The sequence below is a fragment of the Myotis lucifugus genome, unplaced genomic scaffold (genome assembly GCF_000147115.1).
Source record: "Myotis lucifugus unplaced genomic scaffold, Myoluc2.0 scaffold_297, whole genome shotgun sequence".
Taxonomy (NCBI): domain Eukaryota; kingdom Metazoa; phylum Chordata; class Mammalia; order Chiroptera; family Vespertilionidae; genus Myotis; species Myotis lucifugus.
The window spans coordinates 422,933-447,098 of record NW_005871345.1 but is presented as its reverse complement, the minus strand read 5'-3'; the positions used below and the strand labels follow the sequence as shown (position 1 = coordinate 447,098).

Here is a 24,166-nt window from a genome sequence, read left to right as displayed (position 1 = left end):
TTCCTTGGTGTGGCCTGTGGGGATTGGGCTGAAACCGGCAGTCTAATGCCACCTGCTGCTCCTGCTCATCCTGGCCCCACTGCGCCTGCGGTGGGCTCGTGCCTAAACAGACCAGATCAGGAGAGGCTCACGCTGCCACAGCGGCACTCATCAGCCGTGAGCGCTGTGTCTGGGGCCCATCCATTAGCTGAGCAGCGCTCCCGCTATGGGAGTGAACTGACCACCAGGGGGCAGCTCCTGTGTTGAGTGCCTGCTCCCTGGTGGTCAGTGCACATCATAGTGACTGGTCGACTGGTTGCTTAGGCTTTTATATATATAGATTCTTCCTTCCTATTTGGAATTTTGTCTACAGCACATAAACTGGAGGTTGCCAGAATATAAGTCAAGGATCCTGATGAAATATAATACTGAAAAACTATTCTTTCAGTTAGTCATTCATAAATTAATCAACAGAACTATAAGAGGACTTTAAAAATGTAGAGTCCCAGAAGTCACATTCCCTGAGTTTCTCAGGGTAGGGCCAAGGAATTCATATTCTTTTTCTTCTTCTTTTTTTTTTTAATATTTTTTTATTGACCTCAGAGAGGAAGGAAGAGGGGGGGAGAGAGAGAGAGAGAGAGAGAGAGAGAGAAACATCCATGATGAGAGAGAATCATGGATCGGCTGCCTCCTGCAAGTCCCCCACCGGGGATAGAGCCCACAACCCAGGCATGTGCCCTTGACCGGAATCGAACCCGGGACCCTCCAGTGCGCAGGCTGACGCTCTATCCAGTGAGCCAAACCGGCCAGGGCAGGAATCCATATTCTTAAAAATAGTAAACTAGTCCTGGCCAGTGTGGTTCAGTTAGTTGGAGTGTCATTGTGAGCACCAATAGGGGGCATGTTCAGTCAGGGCGCATATGGGAGGCAACTGATCAATGTTTCTCTCTCTCTGAAACCAATTAAAACAAAGCAAAACAACCTGGCTGGTGTAGCTTAGCAATTGAGCCTCGATCCAAGAACCAAGAGGTCACGGGTTTGATCCCTGGTCAGGGCACTTCCCTAGAAGGGGGTGCATATGGGAGGCAGCTGATCAATGATATTCCGCTCTTATCGGTGTTTCTATCTCTCTATCCCTCTCCCTTACTCTATTACAATTACTACTTTCATCTCTTTTATTTTTCACCTCTCTCTTGCCTTTTCTTTTACCTGTCCCTTACTCCTCCCTCCATTAATGACAGCCACAGGCAGGGTCCTGCTGATGACATAAAGCACTGAAGAGACTAGCTACCCTCACTCTACATCTTTGCTTTTGAAACTTTATTTCTATGTCAGGATACATTCATTTCAAATTCCAGTTGTTTTTGTTAATCCTCATTTGAGGATATTTTTTTCCATTGGTTAAAAAAATTTTTTTAAATTGATTTTAGAGAGGGAGAGGGAGAGAGAGATAGAAACATCAATGATGAGAGAGAATCATTGATTGGCTGCCTCCTGCATACCCCATACTGGGGATTGAGCCTGCAATCCAGGTATGTACCCTGACGGGGAATTGAACCATGACCTCCTGGTTCATAGGATGACGCTCAATCACTGAGTCACGCCAGCTGGGCCACTGAATTTTTTTTTTAAGAGACAGTGGAAGGGAGTGGGAGAGATAGAAACATCGATGTGAGAGACACACATCAGACACAATGATTGCTTGCCTCCCACATGTACCCCGACGGGAGCCAGGGATGGAGTTTGCAACCGAGGTATGTGCCCTTGAGCAGAATAGAATCCAAGATCCTTCAGTTCACAGGCTGATACTTTAACCACGTAGCAAAACCAGCTAGGGCTCAAATTACATTCAAACTGAGACATGTTTTTTTCTTAAAATGAGTTCCTACGCTGGCTGGTTTGGCTCAGTGCATAGACTCTATGCACCCCCTTCTAGGGAAGTGCCCTGACCAGGGATCAAACCCGTGACCTCTTGGTTCTTGGATCGAGGCTCAATTGCTAAGCTACACCAGCCAGGTTGTTTTGCTTTGTTTTAATTGGTTTCAGAGAGAGAGAAACATTGATCAGTGCATAGACTCTATGCCATAGAGCATCAGCCTGTGGACTGAAGGGTCCCGGGTTCGATTCCAGTCAAGGGCATATGCCTGGGTTGCAGGCTTGATCCCGAGTGGGGGGTGTGCAGGAGGTAGCCAATCCATGATTCTCTTTCATCATTGATGTTTCTATCTCTCTCTTCCTCTCAGAAAATCAATAAAAATATATTTTTTAAAAAATGAGTTCCTCATCAAATCATGTTCCTATCAAGAATTTTCAATGGTTCCCCCATTACCTTTAGAATAAAAAAGCTCATACACATTCGCTTGATATTCAAAGCCTTCTGCAATATCATCCCAATCTACCATTTAAATTGTTTCTCTATTCTTGCCAAAACCGGTTTGGCTCAGTGGATAGAGCGTCGGCCTTCGATTCCGGTCAAGGGCATGTGCCTTGGTTGCGGGCACATCCCCAGTGGGAGATGTGCAGGAGGCAGCTGATCGAAGGAGGCAGCTCATTGATGTTTCTAACTATCTCTCTCCCTTCCTCTCTGTAAAAAATCAATATATTAAAAAAAAATTGTTTCTCTATTCTTGAATATGAAAGAATACTTTATTGGCTAAATCAGTTTGATACCTCTCTTTTAAAGATATCACAATCATCCCTATCTCTATACCTTTGTTCCCTCCTAAAAATACCCTAATCTCCTCTGTGCCAATTCAAATCTTACCCATTTTTAAGGCTTAGCTCAAATCCTACACCTTCATGAGGCTCTCTCTAATCCAGTCCTCAGAATGCTTTTACTCTTGAATTCGTATGGTACATGTGTTTGTACTACTTATATGTCACTTAAAAACCTGACATATCATATTCTAGTGTTAATTTTATGTGCAATTATCTTTTCTCTCCCTAGATTTTACAAATGTGCTAACTCCCCATATACATATGGAGATATTTATGTAGCAGAAATTCAGTAAATATTTTGAGTGACTTTTATTTAAGAAACACTGACAACTAATTTATAAGTTTTCCTCTTCTTCTTGGCTTTACAATTAAGAAAAAAAGAGTGCTAAGAGTGAAATGGATCAATTGAGGGTCTGCTACTTTTATATATGAGGAGAAAAGAAGTTTCTTAAAAAATGTATTTTTCTCCAATCATTAAATACCTCCTAAAAATCTATTTTCAGGAAGAAATTCTATATTAATCAGAAGAGCCAGCAACTTTCAAACATTTCAAAAATGTTAAATATGAAATTATCACCTTCCCCAAGACCACTGATATGGTTAATGATTCAAAACAATAACATTAATAATGATTCAAAATACTTGTTAATTTACATATTGGTTTAATATAGCTATCTACTGTACACATATCTTATATACATATTCTCCTAAAAGGATATTGTCTTAGCCCAGTGGTGGGCAAACTGCGGCTCGTGAGCCACATGCGGCTCTTTGGCCCCTTGAGTGTGGCTCTTCCACAAAATACCACGTGCAGGCGCGCATGTACAGTGCGATTGAAACTTCGTGGCCCATGCGCAGAAGTCGGTTTTTGGCCTGGGTGAGTCTATTTTGAAGAAGTACTGTTGATATTTGGCCCTGTTGACTAATGAGTTTGCCGACCACTGTCTTAGCCCAATTAGTGTGGCTCAGAGGTTGAGTGTCGACCTACAAACCAGGTTTGATTCCTGGTTAGGACACATGCCCAAGTTGTGGGCTCGATCACCAGTAGGGGGCGTGCAGGAGACAGTGATCAATGATTCTTTCTCATGTTTTTATCTCTCTCCCTCTCCCTTCCTCTCTGAAATCAATAAAAAATACATATAAATAAATAAATAAATAAATAAATAAATAAAAGGATACTGTTTTAGATAGGTAGTTCCTAGCAAACAAAGGCTGAATTTACAGACTTTTGCTTGAGATATTATGCAAAACTAAGTGCTTAATAATGTGAAAAATTTAATCTTGCCCGAACCTAGTCCACACAGTGGGTTAGAGCTCACGTAATACTCTGCACTGACTTTCATAGCACAAAGCACAATTGTAATTAATTATGTAATAATTTGGTTATGTCCATCTTCTCACTAGACTATAGATTTCATTAGGGCAGAGACTTATATTTCTCTACTATATTCCTGGTGCCTTGTACATGCCTGGTGTAAACAGGTGTTCAATAACAATTATGAATTAATAAACTGCAGCAGATGCCCTTTGAGGGGATGACTGGATGTGCAACTCACAATATATATAATTGATAAAGAGGTAAAAGAAAGTCGTGACTGTTGCTAAATTCAGAGGTAGAAGAGGTTAAAGAGGTAGAGATGAGAAGAAAAATCATACCACCATACAAAACATTCTGAGAGGTTAACACAACAGAGGTGAAAGCAGACTTCAAAAAGGACATAATTTCCATGAAAAACACGTCAACTATCAAGTCACAGAGTTTCCCTGGGACTTTAATGGAGGCTTAGTATGAAAGGAGGTGTAACTACCTCCCCCCACCAACTACGCAGGATTGACAAAATTGCGCAGTGGGGAGGGAGATACGTACTGGGCGAATGTCTGCTGAGCTCCAGCTCTGGTCTCTCCAGGCTGCTCTGAAAGTCAGGAGGCAGCAGGGAAGCCACTCCCTCAGGATGGATCATCTCGTCCTCCGACTCAGCTGAAGCTTCTGCAAAGTACAGATTGGGTCGGGGCAGGGAGGGAGTGAAGGGCTCAGCATGTGGGAATATGTAGAGGAGTGAAGGAGATCAGGCAAAGTCATGGATAGAGTATATACTAAAAAGAGTGCTTTACATAGAGAAAAACTCCCTAGGATTAAGCTCTTCCTCATCTAAAAGGGTGCCTTAATTTACTTATTACTCTTCCTGTTGGCAGGAATCCTTTTCTAATAAGATAGTCAAATTGTCTTCTTCCCTGACAAAAGGTAAATAGTAACTCACTTGGCATAAACTACCAAAGCAAATAAAATAGTCTTAGGCTGACTTATTCCTGAAATTGCCTAGTTAAACAGGCCCATCTACTCAGTTACAGGAACAAGAATGAAGAACTCCTTGTAAGAAGTGACAGTCTGGGCTTACCTTCAAGTTCTGCAGCTTCTCGAGCTTCACGTTCCAGACGCTGCCTAAGTAGCTCCTGCTGCTTTTCCAGATACTGCTTTATGAAACTGTTCTGGCTCATTTCCTCACCAATCTGTGTTGAGGACATGAAAAAAAAAAAGTCTAGGAAAGCAAACTAGGAAAATGCAAGGAAGAAAATTCCATGGAGCAAAGGTCTACCCCTTATATCTGGACTCAAGAAAGATGATTAAAATGTTGGACGGCTTCTTTTTAAGCGACTTTTATGTTGAAGATCAAAATAAATGGTCCTATGATTCACAAAAAATGGCAAAAAGAGGAACTGCACATAATTTCTTATTTTATTTTTTAAGTATATATATATATATATATATATATATATTTTTTTTTAAGTATATATATTTTATTGATTTTTTACAGAGAGGAAGGGAGAGGAATAGAGAGTTAGAAACATCGATGAGAGAGAAACATTGATCAGCTGCCTCCTGCACACTCCCCACTGGGGATGTGTCCACAACCAAGGTACATGCCCTTGACCGGAATTGAACCTGGGACCCTTGAGTCCGTAGGCCGACACTCTATCCACTGAGCCAAACCAGTTAGGGCTATAATTTCTTATTTTAAATATTCAGTTCCCATCCAAAAAGCGATGCACAACTTAAAAGTAATAAAAATTCCTGTAAAATGTCTTTTAATCTAAATTTTTAGATAATAGGAAATAGTATCTAAAAATAATCTAAATTTTTTAGTAATATCAAGAAATAAAAGGGGAAAATACTAGGTCATACTATTTCATCTTTTATTGTTAACAAAAGAACAATCTCTACCTATCTAGGGAACAGTTTAACAAACATCTCCAAAATTCAAGTACAGTACTTAAAAAATATGAAAGCAAGAGACTACATAAAGAGATATCCATTCAGCTTTAGACAGGGTTCTAACTCCACTTTCTTTGGGTGATAATACTTGGTAACAATATTTAAAATGCAGTCGCTTAATCCTTCCCATACTTTTTTTTGCAACACAGACTCCCACATCACTCTTCTGCCCTTCAGCTTTCTCTCCACAAGTCCTCCACCCAAGAGCCTTCTTGCTTGACAAATGCTATTAGAACTCCAGGAAAAGGAAAAAAAAAACTAAATATGTTCTATGTTACTAGTCATCTTTCCTAAGCATAGTAAATGTTTGCTTTCACCTAAAGTAAGATGAGTTTCTTGGTACTCAATGAACATTGATGAAGTGTGGGTTGCATGTATTAGAGAATGTATGTATTTACTGCAAAAATTCTGTTAATAAAAGCAAAGCTTCAAAGACTAAAATGCAAAAGGAATATAACCATAAACTGATTAACTTATGCAGTGTCTTATGCTTAACTAAATCTCTGTGAACAGGCTATATTATAAGACAGCTTAATGAGGTGATAACAAGGGAGTAAGAATTTTTCCAGAGTATCTTGGGACTTCATCTAGTACTGGAGCTGCACACCACTGCAATAACAAAGATCTGGATTTTTCCTTTAAGTGCATGACACACTACAATGATGAGATTTTAAAATGGAAAAAAATCTTAAGAGATCATACAGTCTAAGATAGAGCTAAAATATTAGCTTTCAAGGTTGTTGTTTTTTTAAACTGTGGGATGATTTCTTCTAAAAAAATCTTATGCAAAAACTCAATATACAAACCAGATAAAAATAGATCTAATCTAGTTTAAGAGGGGAGTGTGAATCTCTCCTTACTTGGGAAAAGGTATCTTCCCTCGGAAGCCCTCAAAAAGCAGCTCCACAAAACCCCAGCAGAGCAGTTACAGTGCTATGGATCTAGTTCAACCTCTTTATCTTATACACAGGGAAGTTGCGGAAACCAAAGCTTTCAAAGGTTAATTATCTTGCCCTAAGTAACAGAGCAATTAATAATGTTTAGGAGTAACTTTATGGTTAGTATTAACACTTTTAATGGTGGATGATTTCCAAAAGATTGAATTCTTGGAAAATCTTAGCCAAGCATTTTCCTTACATTATATCTACATTCAAAGACCACTGTTTTCCCCAAATCAATGGCAAATAAATGACTTCAGATCCCAGTACAACACTTAATCAGTTGGAGCCACATTTTTTCTGCACACACCATTTCAAGTATCAGAAATCAACTAACAGCTCCTCCGATTCTGTTCTTGAATTCTTTATTAGAATTCAACTGCCCTGGTCTGAGAACATTTCCGACCCAGGGAACTTAGGAAATATTGGTAAGGAGTTAAGCATCAAATATACATCGTGTCCTTCCATGTATCTGTGCATCCAAAGAGCCTACCCCATCTAATGAACCTTCTTCCTTACCTGGGAATTTGGCTGAAATGCAGCATGGGGCGTTGAGTGTTTCTGTAAATTTTCTAGCATTAGAGCCTGGTATAGAAAAGGGCAAAAAGTCAGAAAACAGAAGAAGAAAAAACAAAAACCCACCCCTCCCTCAATCTCTTCATTAAGTGCAACGACTAACCATACACACTTAAACTGTACCTTCCAGGGACCTAAAAGCCCTTCACTAATACTGTTCTCATTTATCTTCAGAAGACCCTTAAAGGTAGCCATGGTTACTGCTCCCAAATGTACAGAGGTAAAATGTAGGCACACAAGAGACAATCAGGGACTTGGCTATGTAACAAAATCAGTGACAGAACCAGCGCTATAATCCCTATTACCTTCTGCACTTCTGACTAGTGCTCCTTCTAAATCTGGTAAAATTACTTCAAATACTCAAATCAGCTTCAAATACATGAAACCAAGATGGGGCTACTGGCTGTGGGCTGATTGAATTACTAGGTCAAACAGTTACCCAGGACTAGATCTACTCGAGATTCTTTTCAAAAGAGTGACACGTAGATTTATCAAATTTAAACATTTTCAAAAAGGAGGCTACAGAACAGAATGAACTCAGACTCTGTAAACTGTGCTCTAACCCAACACACACACACCCCCGCGCGCACAAGAAATGTCAGCTTGTGTATAAGCAACGGTCTGCCAACTTAACCCTTGAGCCAACCCAGCCCCAATACTACCCACCACATATCCTAATTAACCCTAATTAAAACCAAGACAGCCTCATCTTCCCTCCATTCACACAAACCTATACACACCAATCCACCCATCCACCGCATGATGATCCCACCCCAGCTTACTCAAACCGATTCAAAATCCCCAACATATACCAACCTGCCTCACCTCTTACCAACATTCACCGAACTCCAATCTACTCAAATTGCTTTTGAATGCCCTATTAATTATACACCCCTCTCTAACCATGTCCCTTCAAATTAAGGATTCTCTTCACCTCACCTCCTAATATAATCAGACACTTTTACTCTACTCCAATCCTATTATTCTGGATACCGATACCAAGCCCATCAACCTCTCCGCCCAACTATACCCCTAACTCCGACCCAGCCCAACCCGCCCCCCCCTCAAGCCAGCAACGCCGGTGGTTGTAGTGGGATTTAACTCCTTCTGCAGCGCATGCGCCGAAACCACAGACACAAACAAGGAGCGGGTGGGGGAAGGAGGAAGGAGCTTAAGACACTCCGGGAGAGTAGCGCGCACCCTCCCATTTTGGGCTCGCGCCGCTGCCGTTAAGGCGGGAACCGGCGCTATCTCAATTTCACTGCGAGCCTCGCCAACCACCGTGCGCGCGGCTCCGGAGGTTCGCGCTGGCGGCCTGAGCGAGCTCGCGCCGAGCCCGGACACTGCGCCTGCGCCGCGGCAGAGACTCGTCTCTACCGGGTCCGCTCCCCTCCGACACCCCGGCAAAGCCGTCTCCTCACCCCTTTGAGCCGCTTGACCAGGGCACTCTTCTGCCCACTCTTGGCTAGGCCTCGTTGTTCCAGTGCGGCCTTCAGGTCGGTCACCCGTAGCGCCTGAAGAGGCTTCCCGTCCAGAGTCACCTCCTCCAGCTCCGCCATCTTGCGTGAGGTACTCGGGTCCGTCCCGACGGCTTCGGGCATCTTCGGTAATTTCCGCCAACGCCCTTCGAACGTACCGATCTGACCCCGCCCACTGCCGTAGTGAACCCCTCGATTACCACTCAGAACTCTCCGGGTTCCTCCGGAACTGCTCGGGTGTTTCCGTCTCCACATCGGCACCAATCGGTTCTCTCCATCCTCCTAGATGCTCCCCCCCTCCCTCGCCCTGCTTTTAGAACTCGGTTATCTCCGTTTCACGGAGGCTTTGAATCGAATCTATTCGGAAGCCCTCGACTTTGGCATAACCATGATCGGAGTCATTCGGCTCTCTTCGGACCTAAAGCTGAGGCGCTGAGGTGCTTGGGTGTTTGGAGCTGGTCCGGGACCGGAAGTGCGTGGGCTGCCTGGCTGGCCTTGCTTAGGGTTTTCAGGAAACATGGAAGCGGTGGCGATAGTTGGAGCCTAAGTACTCTGATGGTCTCTCGGTGCCCTGTGAGAGGAAAGGGGAGGTAAGCGGGGTAGAAGCCCCTCCCTGGGCTGGGTGAGACTCGGTGTTTGCGGGTCACCCTCGTAGGGCAAGTCTCCCGCTCTTCTACGGAAACAGTTGCCGCCTCCCATCCTATTAAATCCCCACCACTCCCATCTAAGGCTACGTTGTTCTTTCATACTTCGAAATGCCAGGCTTGGTGGCCTCCAAAGTGGGCAAGTGGCAGCACCGTGTCTTCGGACTCAGATTGAACTAATTCATGATCACTGAACTTGAGTTTGCCATGGAAGCCAAGACTTGGGAAAAGTTCTCCCTTTCCCGGGAAAGGAGAGTAAAGTTCCTTTCTGAGGAATTGCTTCCTGTTAAGGCCACTGAAAAAGGACAGCCTTTCTCAGGACTGTTTTGGTACTGAACTGATGTTATTGCTCGGGGGTTCCTTTCTTTCTCACTGCAAATAATCCAATTTGCAGTAGAAGAAATACAAACAGTAAAATAGCTCATATACAATAGTAGTTTAAGGTTTTCATTGTTGGAGATTCAATTATGGGCCTTGGAAACTATTCAGGTTGGCTGACCTAGTTGCATTAGTGGTGCAAATCAGTGTCAGGGCATCAATAGGTATTATATTAACTTTTTAAAATTTGATTTTAGAGAGAGGAAGGGAGAGAAAGAGAAACAGAAACATCGATCGATTGCTTCCCAAACGTGTTCTGACCAGGGATTGAACCTGTAACCTGTGCGGTGACCAGGAATCGAATCTGCCATGGGAGGATGCTACAACCAACTGAGCCACCTCCCCTGGGCTCAATAGGTATTATATTAAACATTAAGGACAAATTTTCAAAGACATGAATTGTCATCTACAGCAGTGTAGTAACATTGTTCAATCTTTAAGCCACCAAACCAATTAGAATTTTTTCAGCCTTATATAAACAGGTTATTCTCTTGTTTATCTTACTCTTTTATCTTATTTTGGGCCAGGTGCCCATCACTTATTCTGCTCTTTAATTTTTTCCTGGTGCTTTACAGAAAGTATAAGGAAGTAATGAATGTTATGAAATTCTTGGCATATTTTAGAAGTTATATGCATATTGCAAAGGAGGTGTGTGTGTGCGTGCGTGTGTGTGTGTGTGTGTGTGTGTGTGTATGTGTGTGTGTGTGTATTAGTGCCCCATGTGCACGGATTTGTGCACATTGAAAGGAAAATAATTAGAAGCTGTCTGGCGGGGTGGGACGGGCTGAACACGCCCTGGAGCCAACCTCCCTCGGTCCCTCCCCAGCTGGCCACACCTAGGGCAGCACCTCGACTCGAAGGGCATCTGTGGAGTGAGCGGGGTCCCTCTGGCAGGTGGAGTCCCTTGGCCCAAGGGGTCCCGGAATTGCAAGAAGGCAGTTCTCAGGTGACACTCCCAGAATCAGGCTCTCTCCTCTCTGGTTCCAGGGTGCATAACCCCAGAACCGCCACTGCCAAGTGACCACAGCTCGGCAGCTCCTGAGTTGAGCATCTGCCCCCTGGTGGTCAGTGCACGTCATAACCTAGTGGCCAGTTGGATGGTTGCTTAGCCCTTTATATAAATAGATAAATGTTATATAATGTGTTTTTTTCCCCTTCACTGTTGATATTGCTGGAATGATTAGTATCTAGATCCTCCCTGACCAGCTGCATGTACTTGATTAAAAAATGGGTTCCTTTTTTTTTACTTAGGGAAGATGTGATAGACCAACATTAATAATTGTGTGTTTTTTTGCCTTTACTCAGTCTGAAACATAGGAATAGGCAGGAGAAAACAAGCAAGAAATGTATTGGAGAAGCTGGAATTATTGAGGGTCAAGGAACAGCAGGGAAAGAGGAAGAGAAGAAAAAACAAAAGAGAGGTGGAAGGGGTCAAACAAAACCAAAAGGCACCTACACATAACTCAAGGTTACCATAGCCACAATTCCCAGAGCAAAGAAGATGTATGTAACAAGAGTATTTGGCCTTGCAACTTTTGAAATTGATCTTAAAGAAGCACAAATATCTTTCTTTCCCTCAAAAATTCTCCTGTGGTGCCAAAGTAACAAGAGGATGAAATCATCATTCAAGGAGACTTTACAAATGACATAATTGATGTCATTCAGTAAAAATGGCCAGATGTTGGTCATGATAGCATCAAACATCTTGGAGAAGTGAAGAAGTGATTTTTAATTATCTAAACTGAGAGTTGATATGGCCAAAGGGAAAGAGGTTTTTTTGAGAAAATATATGTTTATCCTACAGTAAAACTGTAAACTACCCTCACCCTTGGCATTTTCACAGTTCTGTACAAGGCTGTTTTTTTTTTTTTCATTGCTATAGTCTAATAAACGGGAGACATGCTTATGCATGAAATAGAATTTAGTCCAAAAATTTTGGTCATTTGCCCAGCCAGTGTGGCTCAGTGGTTGAGCATTGACCTATGAATCAAGAGGTCATGGTTTGATTCCCGGTCAGGGCATATGCCTGGATTGTGAGTTCAATCTCCCTTCCTCTCTGAAATAAAAAATATATATATTTAAAAAAAATTTTTTGGTCATTTGAAAAAGTGTTGGTTATTTTTAGATGATAAGGATGATGGAGGGAAACAGTGGTTAGGGAGGGTAATAGGTTTGAAAAAGAGAGGAAGGTTGGCAAATATAAAATGAAGTTATTCTTGGAAAATTTCTCTAAAGTCGTTGGATTACAACTGAAATAAAGGACCCTGTTTCCCGGTAAATTGAATTGGTGAAAAGTAATTTTTTAAAAAATATATTTTTACTGATTTCACAGAGAAAAGGAGCGGGAGAGATAGAAACATCAATGGTGAGAGAGAATCACTGATTGGCTGCCTCCTGCACCCCCCATACTAGGGATTGAGCCTGCAACCTGGGCATGTGCCCTGACCAGGAATCAAACCATAACCTCCTGATTCATAGGTCGATGCTCAACCATTGAGCTATGCCGGCCAGGCAAAGTAATTTTCTTTTAAATGCTGATGGGATGTGATAAGATTCCTTGTTGTTGGGAAGTTATATTTTGATTGATCTCTCTAAAGAGTATATAACTGCTTTTATGTTTCAGGATGCCACTGGAATCATCATCTTCGATGCAGCTATCCTCCTCTTCTCTCTTACCCTCAGTGCCAGGCAATTCTATTAACTCTTCCCTTCCCCCAATGTCTTACATCACTTCCCAGGAAATGAAGTGTATTCTTCACTGGTTTGCCAGTTGGTCAGGTCCCCAGCGTGAACGTTTCCTACAAGACCTGGTAACTAAAGCAGTGCCAGGAAAATTACAGCCATTGCTAGAAGGTCTGGAGCAGCTTAGTGTGTCTGGAGCCAACCGACCACCTTGTATCTTTGAGTGCCAACTACGTCTTTGGGATCAGTGGTTTCGAGGTTGGGCTGAGGAGGAGCGCAATGAATTTGTCAGGCAGCTGGAGGTCAGTGAGCCAGACTTCGTGGCAAAGTTTTACCAAGCAGTGGCTGCTACAGCTGGTAAAGACTGATAGGCATTAAAGTCAGAGAAGACAACCATAGTTGATGGAGCCGAAGCCACAACTCTACAGTGAGAACTTCAGATGTGCCACTTAAAGGTCTGGGGATGGTATCCTGATTCACTGACTGAGCTTGCTGACTAGTACAGGCCTGGTTATTTCAATGTTTACAGCACACCTGCTGGACTACTAGTGTAAATGTTTTCCATCTAAGCAAATCCAGAGTAGCAGTCTGCCTCTAGCTTACTTCTTTCCAGGAGATGTCAAACCCTCAAGAATGTAATGGCTTCTTTTGCAACTATAACCAAAAGGCACCTACACATAACTCAAGCCTACTGCTGGCCCATGGGAATATAAAGTAGAACCTTCCTACTCCAGAAGCAGGAGAGAAGAGCAATAAAAGGTCACGTTTTTATATTTAGCTGGATTCAGATGTCTGGTTTCACCTCCCTTAGCAGATTCAGGCATAATTAATGTGACATCCTAACCACTAGCTTTTCCTGTGATGATTTAGAAAAAATTATGGAAAAATCAGAAGAGGGAGATAATTATTCCTTCCTCCACACTGATGTGTGTTTGAATCCAAATAGAAATGACTTTTTCCAAAAGCATATGTGATATCCTTGGAGCTGTTAGAAGATATTCTGTAAGTTTGCTCTATAACAATATGAAAAAAAAGTGACATTCTTTAGAGGTTGAAGGGTTTATTTTTTTGTATCAAAATAAAGAATGAATCTTTGGAATCATAAGTCTCTACCTGTTTTTTCATTGCAAACCCAGTATGAAAAGAGGCATTCTGAGAAAATTAGAACTTAAGTGTAGCTAGCAGGTTGACCCCCATCCAGTTGTCTTCCAAGAAATAATCTGTCCTGCCCCCATCATGCTCTGGGTAACATCACACCTCCCTTATTCCTCCTAATGAGCCCCTTGGGCTTTGGAGCTCTGATGAATGGTAAGGGGCAGATGGTCCCACCTGAAGAGTAGCTCGTTTCTGATAGGCCACGGTTCCCAGTGCACCCACCAGGATAAGCAGCATTAGGCAGAGCACTACTGACAAACCTAGGTGGGTCATGGAGGAATTATGACCCGAGGTAACCAGGAACCTAGGAACAAAAGTAATATTTGGCTTGGAATAATGCCTAGGCTTAGGAGGTGAAGGGCTTTATTATACATAGAGCTCATAAAACCCTACTTTATGCAAACAGTAAACTAAACAGAAAATAAGAGTGACTACAGAACCTGAAAATAGGAATATGACCAATATCCAAGTCTTCAGCATCTTAGATTGTTGGAAGGAGACTTAACTTGACAGGGAAGTGGCTTAAGGGGAAGGTTGGCTAAACTGGTGTTTAGGTAGTTAGACCTGGTGCCTGGATAGTGCTTAAAAAAAGAAGGGGTGGTAGGATCCCTATGTCTTAGAGATGGGGGAACTCCACTATCATGATGGGAGGGGTGTCCTATAATGATAGGCCAGAGATAATCAAGTCAGGGATCCTTATTTCCTGAAATAATCCTGTATAAACTCATGTATACACATGAGTAGGTGCTTAATAAATACAATTTCAAACATCTGGACTAGGAATTGGAAAAAAAAATCTACATGCAATGTTATCTTACTTGCTGTATTCTGTGGTAAAGTTGGCTCCTCCATAATATACTTCTAGAGGCTTCTTCTGGAGAGTCAGGGTCAGGGCCCTGTGCAGCATACCAACCGAAGGCCCTTGGCAACCAGGGGGCTTCCACATATGCACAGTGAACACCAGACTAGTGGTAATTGAAGGGCTGTGGAAATAGCACCTAAATAGACATTTGGATCTATTAATGGAGCGATAGTCCCTGGAAGGCTATATCTCATGAAACATGCAGGCTTAGGAGTGGGATGAACAGAAAATCTCCAGAAGACAATTGTGAAGTAAAGGACTTAAGCATTCTCTATGGCCCATCATAAAAAGCCTCAGCCTGAATTGTCCCTTTTTACCTTCTAGCGCCTCCTCTGCTCACCAGAGACTGCAGGATTGCTTCAGTCAACTCTTGTCCTTCTTCCTTCCCTAGGGAATGGCTTGGGGGCCCAGCTAATCCGAAAGACAGCCTGAATAGCAGGTCTTGGGTTGAAAGACTCATAGATGGGGAAGTAACAGCATCTGTATCTTCATTAGTCTGACACAGCCGACCCCGGGGACAGAAGAGAAGACCATAGTACCCAGGTATCTACAAGGAAACATGTAGCAGGTTAGTCAGTTACTTGCTCAAGTCCTCCTAAGAAAATGTACAGTCTAGATCAGAGTCTTGGGCTCAGAGGTTAGTTGGTAAAAAATGAACAGAAAATAGTTTGGTTGGTACCACTGTACAAACATTTCCAAATTTCTTTTAGCCAGTGTGCTACAGCTTTTTCACCTATGACACCCACCTGAATAGCCTTTCCTGGAGGGCATGAAACCCAGGGGGATCCCTCCAACTGCACCTTGTAGGCCCCCCTCTCTGTGCATTGATGTAAGTAGCAGTGGCCAGTGAGTTCCTCTTCCTTCAGGTGTGGGATCTGAGAGGGATGTCTGGCCTTGTCCCCAGGGAGCAGTTGTGACGTGAGGTTGGAAAGGAAGCAGCGACTCTGGGAATGGTAGATCTCCCCATGGGGATTCTCTGCACCAGGTGGGAATCCATTTTCCTTTTTCCAGCATTCACTCTGAAGAGCAGGGCAGAAGACAGAATAGTGTTTGTCTCGATGTCTTTGAAGTTGACTCCTCTCTTTGTCCATTCAGTTTCACTGTTTTCTAATCTACTCACCCGGTTGGCCAAGGGCTTGTACATGCGGCAGCCTTCCAGCACAGGGTCTGAAGAGCAGCTTCCCTTGTCCAAGTGCAGGTAGTGGCAGCCCAGTCCACTGTACGGGCGGAATGGTAGAGTGACACTCGGATCACTGACAGCTGCACAGCCCCTCTACCACTCAGCACACATACCTGCCAGTACAAAAGAAGTCTGAGGAGCCACTCCCACATGTGGTCACCAGGCCAAATTCCGGGCCAGATCCTTTTTGAGAGATAGGGAGAAAGAACATTCAAAACAAATGAAGCCCCAAACATTCCTCCAGTGCTAGCTATGCTTACAGCCTCCATTACATCTTAGCAGCAGATATTCTTTCCAGCCTCTCTCACTTCCCCCAAGCTGACTTCGGTCATGTGTGCCCTCTGCAATGCTCCCGTATTTCTCACCATGGCCCCACAACAGCTCCTCGGCAGCACTGTGGTTGACTTGGTACCAGCCTGAGTCTTTGAAAGCAGCAAGAGTGATTGGGTCTAGTCGAGTGCGCTGGGCACCATCGAAGACAGCGGTCATTATAGAGCCTTGGAGGAGTCGGGCCTCCCAGTGTGAAGACAAAGGGCCCTAGTGGAGGAGTCAGCTGGTTGCTACCTGGCTACTCCCTCTTCCTTCCATCACCCCAAGGTGTTCTTATTCTCACCTCTTCTTCCAAGGGGGCACCCAGTGAACCCCCTAGCACTCCCAAGTGTTTGGCCAGGCTGTGGCTAACAGTTGGGGTGGTGAGAAGCAGCTGTCCCCACTCATCTCGCCTTGTCACCTGTTGCCTTGTAGAACAGTTCTCTCCAACTGATTACAGAAAGGGGAGAAGGCAATATGAGGAAAGGTGAGGTGGAATTGGAAGGAAGAAGTTCATGAGATAGTAGTGATTCCTTGTATTGACATTGTGGGAAGGCCTCTTCCTCATTCCTCTCATTTACCGCTGGGTCCTGAGGGGCAATCCCGCCACTTCTTGAAGAGCTGTCCAGAGAAACCCAGGGCATGGAGCAATTCGTGTAGTGTGGCCTAAGGACAAATGACAGCAGAGAGAGGGAACTGGGTTTGCAACAGGATTAGCCAGCCACTCTATAGCTTTTCTGCCCCATCACTTCTTAGAACTTGAGACACCTTTTATTGAGATAATGAAAGGGTCCTTGGAGCTTGGGAATGAGGAAGCTAATGGCAACTTGCCTTGGGTGCGGAGGTGGAGGAGACAAGGAAGAGAAGAGAAGGGAAAGGAACAGAAAGGAAGACAAGGGAAGGGAAGGGAAGGGAAGGGAAAGGCATGGGCAGGTGTGCTCTGGGGAGGGAGAGAGCCTATTCCATCCTTAATAGGTTCTTCCACTTCATGGGAAGCTGAGTGACCTGCCCCACCTCACCCAACCTGTCACTATACAGCAGTCACCATGACGATGTCACTATGGTTGAGGCTGGGGCTGGTGAGATGTTGGGCACAGTAGACAATGGTACCAGCAAGGGGCCTGTCTTCTGAGTCCAGCTGGCAGCAGGCAGCATAGGCAATGACAGAGGGCTGTGGATGGATGAGTCAGGACAATGTATGGGCAGAAAGGAGAGAAGGGGGGTAACATAGAAGAAATCTTCCTGAAAATGGAGGTTCAGTGTTACCAAGGGATGGTTTAAACTTTAGAGGGTTTTCAACCCTCACCTAAACTTCATCAGCATGTCCAAAGTTACGCCAAATAAGCACAATTTAATAAAAACTGCTTTTATGCTCCTTGCCCCTCGTTTAAGATTAAGAGAGGCAGAGTAGGGAAAAGGGATTTGATTTGAACCTCACCTCTCGGTGGCACTTGGCAGTGTGGGCAACCCGCACGTACAGGAGAAAATCGGTATTTTGGACCCCAGGCCCATCTGGCTGGATCAGTTGCGGGGGACCCTGCTCTGGCCACAAAGCATAACCACGGAGATGGGCATCAGGGATCTGGCAGGGAGTGAAATGTGACATCTAAATGAGCAGATGGGCTGGAAGATATGACAATAGGAAACTGGGTACTAGGAGTGAGGGGCAAAGAGTTTCTATGTCCAGTGTGTCTTCGTGTCATCTAGGCGGCTGGTGAGAATGAGGAATTCTACCGTCACCCACCCTACCCCAAATCTCTGATTTAATAAATTGCCAAAGGGACACGGGGCTCAGGAACCTGTATTGTTAGGGAGCACATTAAGTAATTCTGATGCTGTTGGTCTTGGAGAGATCTAAGCAGGCTCTAGATCTTCAGATCTCCAAAGCTGAGAATGTAATCTCACCTTTGCACCCAGGCAACTTTCTCCTTTGTACCCTGGGTTCAAGAGGCTGCATCTGCAAAGAATGAATATCTGTGGGTAAGCTGGAGACATTTCTGGGTACCCTGAAGAGGCATTGTATACATTCACAATGACATGAACTCACCTGTGGTAGTTTGGAGTATCTGGGTCTCCCCAGACAGCATGGCAGTACTGTGCAGGGTCTCGGCTCAAAAGCAGGGGTCCTTGCACTGGAGGCACTAAACAAGATGAAAGGTCCATTTCACCTCAGTATCTTGGAGTTCCAGTTCCTCTTCTGTGGTGGCTTTCTGCCTCAGTTCCCTCTGTTCCTCAGCCTTCCCTGACTCCTGTTCATCTACTCACCTGCTAGGACACCCTGGAGTCGCTGAGCAGCCTCTCTCACTGCGGCCAGGGCTCGGGATTCCCCACCCATCCCATCTCCCTCAGGATCCCAAGCTCCACCTGACACAGGGTCTCTTATATGGCAGGTTTGAATTCGGAGGGGCTGAGGATCACGAGAGCCAGGGAAGGTGAGAGGGGAAGAGCGGATGTTCGAGGGAAGTTGGGAGGAAGGTGGCCTGAGAAGGCTCACAGACTTCTGTGTCTCGTCATGTAGACACCTGCGTGTGGCAGCCCCCAGCAGCAGCAGCAGCAGCATCTTCCGTCGGTGTCTTCCAGAGCCTGCCCTGAGGCTCTCTTCTGGCCCCTTCTTCCCTGCCTCACTGACTTCTGGCTTTCCTTTCTTTACCATCTCTCTGCATATCTCCTCCCACCACTTTTGCTTATTTTTTCAAGATTTGAGTGTTGTTGACTAAATCTACAATTCCTGCCAGGAGGTCGGATGTGAACCACAAGAGCCAAAGTTGTCTCTTCCCAGAGGTGCCAGAGGTGGAGAGCTGGGTGAGGGGCAGTGTTATTCCCAAGGCCTGGCCCACCTGCGAAGGAATTCACCTAACCAGCTTCCTTCTCTCATCCTAACTCCCTTGCACCACCACCACCACCACCACTCCTCCTCCTCCTCCTCCTCCTCCTCCTCCTCCTCCTCCTCCTCCTCCTTCTAATATATTTTTATTGATTTCAGAGAGGAAGGGAGAGGGAGAGAGAGATTGAAACATCAATGATGAGAATCATTGATTGGCTGTCTCCTGCACACCCCCTACTGGGGATCAAGCCCACAATCCAGGCATGTGCCCTTGACCAAAATCGAACCTGGGACCCTTCAGTCCCCAGGCCAACGCTCTATCTACTGAGCCAAACCTGCCAGGGCTCCCCTGCCATTCTGAGTGGGCAACCTCAGAACCTTCCCAGAACTAAAATGTGGGTTTTATTTTTTATTTATTTATTTTTTTTTAAATTTAGTATTTTAATAAGAAGTAGGTTATAATTCATCCTAACCTTTGACCCCAACTAATTTTACAAATAGGAAAATGTATCAATTGAACAATGAAAATATGTTATATAAGCAATAAAAAATAATTTAAGCCCTAGTTGGTTTGGCTCAGTGGATAGGAAGGATCCCAGGTTCGATTCAGGTCAAGGGCACACGCCCAGGTTGCAGGCTTGATCCCCAGTAGGGGGCGTCCAGGAGGCAGTAGATCAATGATTCTTTTTTTTTTTTAAATTAAATCTTTATTGTTCAGATTATTACATTTGTTCCTCTTTTTTCCCCCCATAACTCCCCTCCTCTCAGTTCCCGCCCCACCCTCCGCCCTCACTCCCCACCCACTGTCCATAGGTGCACGATTTTTGTCCAGTCTCTTCCCGTATCTCTCACACCCCTTTCCCCCCCAAGAATAGTCAGTCCATTCCCTTTCTATGTCCCTGATTCTATTATAATCACCAGTTCATTCTGTACATCATATTATTTATTCACTTGATTCTTAGATTCACTTGTTGATAGATGCATGTTTGTTGTTCATAATTTGTATATTTACCTTTTTCTTCTTCTTCCTCTTCTTAAAGGATACCTTTCAGCATTTCGTATAATACTGGTTTGGTGGTGATGAACTCCTTTAGCTTTTCCTTATCTGTGAAGCTCTTTATCTGACCTTCAATTCTGAATGATAGCTTTGCTGGATAAAGTAATCTTGGTTGTAGGTTCTTGGTATTCAGCACTTTGAATATTTCTTGCCATTCACTTCTGGCCTGCAAAGTTTCTGTTGAGAAATCAGCTGACAGTCGTATGGGTATTCCCTTGTAGGTAATTGAGTCTCTTTCTCTTGCTGCTTTTAAGATTCTCTCTTTGTCTTTTGCTCTTGGCGTTTTAATTATGATGTGTCTTGGTGTGGTCCTCTTTGGATTCCTTTTGTTTGGGGTTCTCTGCGCTTCTTGGACCTGTAAGTCCATTTCTTTCACCAGGTGGGGGAAGTTTTCTGCCATTATTTCTTCAAATAGGTTTTCAATATCTTGCTGTCTCTCATCTTCTGGCACCCCTATAATTCTGATGTTTGTGTGCTTGAAGCTGTCCCAGAGGCTCCTTACACTATCTTCGTATTTTCGGATTCTTTTTTCATTTTGCTTTTCCGGTTGGGTGTTTTTTGCTTCTTCGCATTTCAAATCTTTGACTTGATTCTTGCGACCCTCTGGTCTGCTGTTGGGTGTCTGTATAATATTCTTTATTTCAGTCCGTGTATGCTTAATTTCTAGTTGGTTCTTTATCACAACATCGAGGGTCTCATTAGATTTCTTGAGGCTCTCATCAAGTTTATCGGCAGTTTCTAGCAAATTATTGAAAGCCCTTAAAAGTGCGTTTTTTAGCTCCATATCCTCCATTTCTGTCATGTTTTGTCTCCGAATTTTTTATGCTTTCTTGGTGCACCCCCTTGTGGTCTTTGTGCGCAGTCTTGTTGTAGTTAAGCCTTGATTGTTGTCGGCAATACGGGGGTGAATTGACCTCCAGGCTAACTGGCTATGAGAGTCAGCTGTGTCTGCAGTGGGAGAGCTTCTGTGCTGAATCTCTAGGGCGGTGCTAATCTAGCCTTTGCCTGAGGCTATCCGGCAAATGCCTCTGTGCAGGGCTTGGGCAGGGCGGGTCCCAGGGGATCTACAGGGCGGGCGGAGCGAGCAGTTATGGCTGCTCTCTGTTCCGTCCCCAGCGGCTCTGCAACCGCTGCAAACCTCGGAGAGAAAGCTGCCTTCCCGCTTCTCCCGTTTGAGTCTGGTTCCCTAGAGGCTCGCCCGGATCTGGAGCTCAGAGTCTTAAACTCCCTCCCGATTGAAAACAACAACTGCGCCCTCCACCGCCGACCCGCTCCACATGCACTCCACACCTTAGTATTTCACTTCAGCACTGCGCCTCCTCTGAGTCTTGTATGGTTTCCTCTTTCCTCCTAGTTGTAGAACTTCCACTCAGCCAGCCTTCCTGTGGTTCTGGATGATGTCCGTTCCGTCTTTTAGTTGTATTTTTGAAGTGGTTGTTCGAGGCAGCAAACTCCGGCGTTAACCTATGCCGCCATCTTGGTTCTCCCTAAAATGTGGGTTTTAACATAATGGTGTGTGTGTGTGTGTGTGTGTGTGTGTGTGTGTGTGTGTGGTGGGACATTCTTTGCTTCATAAGTATCTGCCTAGTCCATGGAGATGGGCAAACAAGGCACCTGCACTTCACCAGCCCCATATCAGAGCTGGTGGACTCTAAACTGCCAGAGGTTAATGCATCTCCTCCATCTGTGTAGGAGACTTAGTAGGTGCTTAACAAATACATGTTGGGCCCTGGCTGGTTTGACTAAGTGGTTAGAGCATTGGCCTGGGCACCTAAGGGGCACGGGTTGGATTCCTGGTCAAGGGCACTTCCTTGGTTGCAATTTGATCCCAGGCCCAAGTGGGGGTGCATGTGGGAGGCAGCCAATTGTGTCTCTCTCTCCACACTGATGTTTCTCTTTTTCTTCCCCCCTCTTTCCTCCCTTCCACTATCTCTAAAAATCAATGGAAAAATATCCTCGGGTGAGGATTTAAAAAAACCAAATATGCCCTAGCTGGTTTGGCTCAGTGGATAGAGTGTCGGCCTGCGGATTGAAGGGTCCCGGGTTCGATTCCAGTCAAGGGCACATGCCCGGGTTGCAGGCTTTATCCCCAGTTGGGGCGTGTAGGAGGCAGCCCATCAATGATTCTCTCTCATCACTGATGCTTCTATCTCTCTCTCCCTCTCTGAAATAAATAAAATATATTTAAAAACAGCTAACCGGTTTGGCTCAGCGGATAGAGCCTTGGCCTGCGGACTCAAGGGTCCGAGGTTTGATTCCGGTCAAGGGCATATACCTTGGTTTCCGGCACATCCCCAGTAGGGGGCGTGCAAGAGGCAGATGTTTGATTGATGTTTCTCTCTCATCGATGTTTCTAACTCTATCCCTCTCCCCTCCTCTCTGTAAAAAATCAATAAAATATATTTAAAAAAAATAAAAAATAAAAAATAAAAACAAATACATGTTGGTTGACTGATAGCTCCAAGGAGAGGCTGTTGTATTCACAGAAGCCACTTACAGGCATGTGGGGAGGGAAAGGAGACTCTTAAAATGGACAGTGATGGAAAACATTCAAAGATGTCCTCACCTAACTCTTGGCACTCCCTTTGTTTTCTTTGCTCATTCTGTGCTTTCACATCCTGTTGACTCTGCCTGGATACCCCTTCTTCCCCGCCTGCCTGGCTAATTCCTACCTTCCCTGTAATTACTCTGGGAAGCCTTTCTTAACACCTCCAGCCAAAATTCCACACCTGCCAGGTGGGGAGGCAGCCTCTCCTTCCTGCTCCCAACAGAACACTTGTCATCTTTTATAATTGTTGGCTTAGTGGCTCTCCCTGCACATCCTGCACGCTTTCAAGGTGGGCCTGCTTCCTGGCTGGCTTTGTATCCACAGCACTCGGCGTAGCTCAGAGGGCTTAGTCTTCAGTTTGTGGACAAGGAACAGAACCTAACCCTATTATTTAACTTTTGAAGAGGCAGGTCCAGGGTGCAGTGACGTAAGACAGAATAGCTCATTCCTGACAGAGAAGGCTGGGGAGACTGAATGTTACACTCTCACATTCCAGAGCTGTGGCTGGCACTATCCATTACAAGGGAGGTATCCAAATTCCGGAGCCAAACCAGCTCTGGCCACTCTATCTATGTAACGTTAGTCAAATGCCTCCGTTTTTCCATTTAAAACATGGGGATCATTGCACTTGCCTGATAGTGTTTTTATGAGGAGTAAGATTTGTAAAGTGCTGAGAACAATGTCTGGTTTATGGTAACGAAGTCAAGTAAAGCGTGCATATTCTATAGACATTTTAACTCAGTGGAGAAATATTCTATTCTTATCAACATGTGTAAAAATCTTTAGGGGACTCTTGCATTTTGTCTGGATTTTTGCAATATTTTTAAAAAATTGATTCTTGTTTTTTCTCTAAGACAAACCTAGTCTTTTTCTCCAAGTGTTGGAAGAAGCGTTTTTCTCTCCTGACTGGGACAGGGCAACTGTGAACAAAACTTTGAGGTGATGGACTCAAGGTCTGTGTGGCTCTCTTCAGGTTTTCTGGCTCCCACCTGGAGCCCCGCCTGTGCTTTGCTGCCCCCTTGTGGTCATACTGAGGAGGGTACGCCCCGCCAGGGTAGGGGTTCACCCTAACTTCACACACACTCACACAACTCCCTACCTTCTCACAGAAGAAGCCCAAGGAAAGCCTTCTGCTGGAATACCTCTCTGCTGAATGTGCCTGGCAAATTCTTCCTCATCTTTAAAGATCCAGCAGAGAGGCTATCTGCCTGTGGAGACTTTATTCCCCAAGCTGAGTTAGTTTGCACATCCTCTGGTCACTAATAGCATTTCTTTCACATCTTTGAAGTAGCTCTTATTATAATCTCCTGACACTTATTTTTGTGCTTGTTTCCTTGCTAGACTCGGGGGGGCGGGGGGGGGGGTGCTGAAGCTGATTCATCTCTGTTTCTTTGACGAGGTATGAAGTAGGTGCAGAGAGGTAGTGGGGGTGAGAGATGAAAGTGAGGCTAGAGCAAGGAGATAAGGAGAGAGGGGGAGGATAATAATTTTATTGAGCACTTCCTTTGTGCCCATTGTTCCAAGCACTTTAGACTCATGTTAAACTTTCCGCAACCATACAATGTAG

General features: G+C 44.5%; 2 protein-coding genes and 1 pseudogene across 12 annotated transcripts in view; 1 reads left to right on the top strand and 2 right to left on the bottom strand.

The window, feature by feature from the left end:
• The window catches only part of ACIN1 (apoptotic chromatin condensation inducer 1), a 35,666-nt gene extending 26,121 nt beyond the window's left edge, over positions 1-9,545 (bottom strand). For 4 of the 9 annotated variants that reach the window (XM_006100060.3, XM_023763675.1, XM_023763673.1 and 1 more), the window contains exons 1-4: positions 8,904-9,230; positions 7,426-7,491; positions 5,094-5,205; positions 4,565-4,684 (exon numbers count right to left, since the gene is read on the bottom strand). In XM_006100060.3, coding sequence (XP_006100122.1) covers positions 4,565-4,684; positions 5,094-5,205; positions 7,426-7,491; positions 8,904-9,215 — 610 coding nt within the window. In that variant the 5' untranslated portion in view covers positions 9,216-9,230. Of the gene's footprint in view, positions 1-4,564; positions 4,685-5,093; positions 5,206-7,425; positions 7,492-8,298; positions 8,336-8,903 lie in introns of those variants that run through there. The other 5 variants (XM_006100058.1, XM_023763674.1, XM_006100062.1 and 2 more) reach the window with 4 other exon arrangements.
• CUNH14orf119 (chromosome unknown C14orf119 homolog) lies at positions 8,949-13,763 on the top strand. Of its 3 annotated transcripts, none has more exons than XM_014465477.2 (2): positions 8,949-9,088; positions 12,606-13,763. In XM_014465477.2, the coding sequence occupies exon 2, from the start codon at positions 12,607-12,609 to the stop codon at positions 13,030-13,032; it is 426 nt and encodes a 141-aa protein (XP_014320963.1). In that variant the 5' UTR covers positions 8,949-9,088; position 12,606; the 3' UTR covers positions 13,033-13,763. The 3 variants fall into 3 exon arrangements, with proteins under 3 accessions (XP_014320963.1, XP_023619446.1, XP_006100128.1); XM_023763678.1 differs by lacking the exon at positions 8,949-9,088 and adding an exon at positions 9,295-9,397; XM_006100066.3 differs by lacking the exon at positions 8,949-9,088 and adding an exon at positions 9,429-9,550.
• Positions 13,764-13,915: 152 nt separating this feature from the next.
• Positions 13,916-18,730, bottom strand: LOC111828200 (annotated as a pseudogene).
• Positions 18,731-24,166: the final 5,436 nt, after the last annotated feature.